The sequence below is a fragment of the Mytilus edulis genome, chromosome 4, assembly GCF_963676685.1.
Source record: "Mytilus edulis chromosome 4, xbMytEdul2.2, whole genome shotgun sequence".
Lineage (NCBI taxonomy): Eukaryota > Metazoa > Mollusca > Bivalvia > Mytilida > Mytilidae > Mytilus > Mytilus edulis.
This window is the reverse complement of record NC_092347.1, coordinates 96266335-96272431: the sequence shown is the minus strand read 5'-3', so window position 1 is coordinate 96272431 and position 6097 is coordinate 96266335. Positions and strand designations below refer to the sequence as shown.

The 6097-nt window shown below is 29.7% G+C and overlaps 1 protein-coding gene across 1 annotated transcript in view; it reads left to right on the top strand.

The window, feature by feature from the left end:
• LOC139521135 (nucleolar protein 16-like) overlaps positions 1-6042 on the top strand; it is a 38596-nt gene extending 32554 nt beyond the window's left edge. Inside the window, exons 7-8 of the mRNA XM_071314447.1 lie at positions 2927-3021; positions 3320-6042. Coding sequence (XP_071170548.1) covers positions 2927-3021; positions 3320-3556 — 332 coding nt within the window. The 3' untranslated portion in view covers positions 3557-6042. The remainder of the gene's footprint in view (positions 1-2926; positions 3022-3319) is intronic.
• Positions 6043-6097: the final 55 nt, after the last annotated feature.

Below are 6097 nucleotides of genomic sequence, written 5' to 3'. Positions count from 1 at the left end.
AAATATCTTTTGACGTGAGCTCCTTCCGAATATTTTAAATTTTATATTCAACGTTTCTTAGTTATGGGATTTTAATCGTTTATAAATGGGGATTTTCCTGTTTTCGCACAATTTCTTAAAAACACTTTCACATGATTTTGCAAGAAACTGTAATGAGTAATATGACATTAAAAAGGTATTGAACGACGGGCGTATCATGGCATGCGTTCATGGCGCAGCTGTTTAATTTTATTTGCTAGACGGCGACTTAAACGATCATAATTCAGAATTTGTGAAACTTTAATCTACGATTGAGGTGTTCTTTGCTCTGTTTCGTGCGAACCAAATTCGATTTAAGTCATTTCGGTCCCTTTTAATCCCTTTTAATCCGGACCAAGTGAGTCCCATCCATACTTTTTGTCGATTCGGCACCAGACCTATGAACTTTCCCAATTTGCGGGGGCTTTCTGTCATGGGGAACCTCAGTCATTCCTCAGTTATAGCCTTAATCCTCAAGCAAAGCATTCAATGGAGATCAAATTACTTTTTAAACCGTTTATACTCATCCAAAACCATATCTCGTAAGATTAAAATCATAGATTCGTCTTCTACCTTATAAGTGATCACCTTCTATTCAACACAATGAAGATTATGTAACAGTAGTTAACTTATATCACGATATAAATTAGTTTTATATAAATTAAAAACGACGTGTATTAGAGATGCATTAGGTCCTCTTGTGCTTAAAATCACCCATGGTGAGTTTGAAAAGAAGGTAGGTATGTCGGCCCGAAATAGAAGTAATTAACATTCATGGTTTACTGTAAATAAATTACAAATGTACATAAAGCAATAATCTTTAAAATAGACCTGTTAACAAATTTTATGAACCAAGGAAATGGTGGACGATCTATAATAGAAATTGTTGTTCTATTTTTGACACATATTTTGATGTATTCTTTTAGCTAGATACCATTTCCTACTTGTGTTATATGTATGCTTCATTTTATTTTTGAAGCCGGGTCCACTTAGGCTGGAACCACTTTGTTTTGTTAGTTATATGATTGGTACGGCTACAAATACTGAAAGTAGGAATTTGATTTGGTTCACCAGTATAACAGTAAAAGTTGAATCTCTATTAGTGTTATTTTATGAGAAAATGTGTATGTGTAACAAAAAATATGTTCCGGCGTGACATTTGTTCCGCTGGAACAAATTTCATAGGAAATATGTTCCGCCGGAACTTATATCACAGAATATATGTTCCAACACTGTAAAATTTGTTCCGGAACTAATTTTTTGACCAAATAAGAAATAAGTTCCGGAACAAATATCATAGCTCCATGAATTTTGTTCCAGTTAATATCAAAAGTTTTAAATAAGTTCCTGTGATATTAGTTTAAGACCAATATGTACATATTTCAAAGAAATCAATGAATAAGTTCTTCTCAAACCTATTTTCACTGAAATAAGTACCTTTGCAACATATTGCACAGCGAAACATTTTCTTGTTTAAACACTTAAATTATAAAGCAAGCTAAATGCTGTACTGAGTGTGCTGGCATGGGATACATGTGCAATTGTAGGCATGACTGTAAAGTTCTACAGGATAAAGTGATGGTAATTTATCATAATTTGTATCTATGTTTTATGTGGTATTCCTCCTTGGTTCCTGTTAACTGTCATGGCACTGTTTCTAGTCATCCATGTACTTGTCATGGAACAGTTTCAAAAGAGTGTGTCTTTTGGTTTTTTTTTTATGTCTTTTGGAATCATTAATCAGTCTTTTTGTCCTTTTCAAATTAGTTCATATGTTCCTGTTCATCTTTGACTTTAATTTTTTCAGAAAGATTTTTCTTATACTACTCTTTTCTGGCTCAAAGTGGGACTGTCATTTTGATATTTTTTACGTTTATAATTAAACATTTGCTATAGTCCACAAGATTCTTATTGGATGATTTACATTTTTCATTTATTATATTATCAATATATTATACTTATTTTTATAATGCACTTGAATGATAACTTTAAACTCATTGATGACAACTGTTCAGTATATAAGATAACTTGTTTAACCAGTGGAACAAATTTCACAAACCCAGAACTAATTTCACCAGGTAAGGAACAAATCTCATAAACCTGTAACCTATTTCACTAGGTAAGGAACAAATTTCACTAACCCGGTACTTATTTCATCAGGTAAAGTGTGGAACTTATTTCATAGAGATGGAACAAATTATATTGAAATTATCTATGAAAAAAGTTCTCCCAGAACATATTTCCTGTGATATTAGTTCCACTGGAACTTTTTTCACAGGAACAAATTTTGGCTCACACATGCCCCACCTACAATAGTTGAGGGGCATTATATTTTTCGGTCTGTGTGTCCTTTCGTTCGTTCGTCCGTCTGTCTGTCTGTCTGTCCGTCCATCTGTCCCACTTCAGGTTAAAGTACTTTTAAAAGTACTTTTTGATGAAGTTGTAGTCCAATCAACATGAAACTCAGTACACATGTTCCAAATGATATGATCTTTCTAATGTTAATGCCAAATTAGAGTTCTGACCCCAATTTCATGGTCCACTGGACATAGAAAATGATAATGGGAGTGGGTCATCTGTGTACTTTGGGTATCCTTATTGAAGCTTATTAACCAAATTGTTATACAATGCAACAGGTCATTCTTGCATCAGTCGAAACCAAATTTTAATGCATTATACTTAATCTGATATATAATGGTATGACAAGTTTTCTGATTAGAAAAATTGTTTTATATCAGAGTAAGAATTTGTTCATGAAAACTGACGTAGTAATGATGGGCAAATTTATTTAATATAAGAATTCAAAATTAATAATTTATCAACTATTAAAATTCTAAATTTTTAGAAAAATTTGTACAATGGATATTTTATTTTTTACCTTTTTAAAAATATGAATTATATTTTGCAGTACCTTTGCATAAAGTAAAGAGAAAATTACACTTTGGAAGAAAACCACCAATACAGAGAGAGAAAGCTAATAACACAAAGAACAAGAGAGAAGAAGTATAGACATTCTTTATCATTGTTTCTCTTTATTCTTTGCATAAAACTGTTCAATTGTTCAACAGTCAATATGTTATAATTTTGCTTTTAAAATTTGTTTTCCTAATTTAAAGTTATTTTTTCCACAATTTTCTTCAATTACATGACTATTGAATATTTTTATAAAAAGAAATAATTTTGTAATATAATTTTTTATAGTTCTGAAAAAATTATAAATATACTAGTAGTTGCTTTGTTTACATTGTGAACGTATAACCCTCTTCGAAATGTATAATTTTCAATATTCTAATTTCTGCAGAGATCAAAGTCACCAACAAAGAAGCAGACGTTTGGAAAGGCAACTGTTAAAAGAAAGGGAATTTCTAAAGAACTATTGGATCTGTTGGACATGGCAGATCATTTTATATACTCGGAAAAACTCAGATCCAAAAATGTAAAACGTCCTTGTCATGGAGACCATGCAATACCACAGGGTACCTATAAGTTACATTCCTCCCATGAGGTCACTAACCTCAGTCCAGGAAGGCAGAACTAAAAGAAAGAGTGCAAATAACAGTATTTTATAGAGAAGAGAGAAATAAAAGAAAGAAGGCAAATAACAGTATTTCATGGAGAAGAGAGAACTAAAAGAAAGATTGCAAAAAGCAGTATTTCATAGAGAAGAAAAAACAAGAAATTAAGAATCAAAACTTTAAAATTTGTTTGATACTGATTCATGTCAAATGCTATAAATTATAAAGACATCATTTTTGGTTATTGTGAAAAGATCTAATAGTCATTTAGCATTGATTGAAATAGTTAGGGAATATGTGAAAAAGAATGCACATGTCAAATCTATAAATAATTTGTATGCTTATTACATTTATCAATTTGATAATGGGGAATTATCCAGTTCATCTCATTTATAACACATTTAATTGGTTATTATTGCTTTTATACCTTACAATTTTTACAACTGCTTTGAAAGAACATTTAAGAGTCACTTTTCATAGTTCTGTAAATTTAAATCTAAATGTTTAAGGCATAATTGACTTTTTTCAACTGTAAATTTATCATTTGATAAAGTTTAACAGTTCCTAACTTTTGATACCGGTAATTGTTTTTTCCTGAAGAATTAGTTTTCAAACCTTTGCTACTAACATTTTTTTTATTAATATTTCATTAGTATAAAAGCAGAGAGCATTATTTCTTATGGAAAATAAGAGCAGGTTAAAGAAATGTATTTGTTTTTTTAAAGATTTTTTTATAAATATAGAAATATCAATATAAATATAAGAAAATGCAGAATACAAAGAAGCTTTGAAATTTAAAAACACAGCATTTATATATATATAGAAGAGAAGTGTTTGGCCAGTACATTACTGAGATAAAATTGGAGGTGCTATTGTTACAAATATTTTGTTATGTAGATATATGAATAGTGTTTAGATTGTATACATATATTTTTGTTATTTAGATATAGGTAGTTAGTGTTTAGATCGTAGAAATAAAATTTTGTTATGTAGATATACAGAATTAGTGTTTAGATCGTAGATATCAGTTTTTGTTATGTATATACATGTAGTTACAGTTTGTAGACCATAAATATATTTTTGTTATGTAGTTATGCAAAGTTATTGTTTGTAGACAAGAAAATTTGTTTATATTTGTTGATTTAGATCTGAGATGTAAATTTTTATTCACATACCCGATTGACCTTTTGTCATTGCTTAGCATCTGTCGTCTGCCCTCAGTTGTCTTTTGTCCATGAAAATTTAAAAACAAATCTTCCCATAAATAAATTCTGACCAAAAATTCAAGGGAGTTTACTAGAATTGATATGTAACTACTTGCTGCATGTTTTTTGTGCAGCCTGAAGCTAGGGGTCTTTCATTACAGCGTTCTCCAAGTCAACATTAAAGGTAAGTTTGTGATTTAAATTGTTTTAGGCATCAATTACTTCAAACCTTCATAGAATTTTGTAAATCTTGGATAAAGGCTTTTGTTACGATATAGAAATTTCCCTCCTTTGTTCAATATTTTATTGGAAAAAAAAGACTCTGATTTTTTAGCAGTTAACTTACAGTCTTAGGTTAATTTTTTTCACATATCAATAGCTTTAATCTAGCTTCACAGAGTTTAATGAAACTTAAACAGAATTTTTTTATGATTAAAATACAGTTTCCACAAATACAAATAAATTTTAAAATATGTACCGGTATATTTTGCAATTAACATTTAGCAATTAAGGTTTATGTTTTTTAAACTCCAATATCTTTGTCAAGAATTTTTTTAAGAAGCCTTTTCTAATTTACAGATAAAACATTCTTCAGTGTTTTCACGGGTTGAGTTACTTACCGATATATAGAATTGTGCCAGGTGAGCAATATGGTTTCTCTGCAGTCCCTGGATAATATTGTTTTGTTATGTGTTCATTGTTTTAATAGTTTATGATAGTAGACTAGTTATAAAATTTTCAGGTCGGAGAATGAAGAAAGAATTGAAAGAATTATAGTTAGGATTCATCTTATTCACATTGTCATTTATCAGATATCATATAATTGAGGCTAGTTTTATACTTACGCCAAACATCTGACGAGAAAAAAAATATTTGAACAGTTTATCAAATGACTTTGTAAAAATAAAACGTGTGTTTTGGATGAAGTTTTATTTGGTTAATTCCAAATTGTTGTATTCTCACATATTAAATTGTGTAGCATTGAATTTTTTTTAGTGTAAGGCAGATACTGGTGTTCCAAATTGAGTAGTGTTTTCAGTGCAACACTGAACTATTCCTTATGATTTAAGTTTTGTATTGTTTTTATTACAGCACAGTAAGTGCATACTCAGCAAGTTTTGACAGTGTTTTATAATTCATGTATCTGCTGACTCAGCTAGAGTTGTTAGCAGATCTTAAAACAGTTGTTTTTTGTATTGTTTTTACTACAGCACAAGGAGTGCTTCTTCAGCAATTTGTTATGATTTTTTTAAGATTTTAAGTACATTGTATAAAATGTAAATAAATAAAACATTTGAAAATTAGTTTGAATTTTCTTTTCCAGTACATAATATCACAATATTGAACCAAGGTTTTACC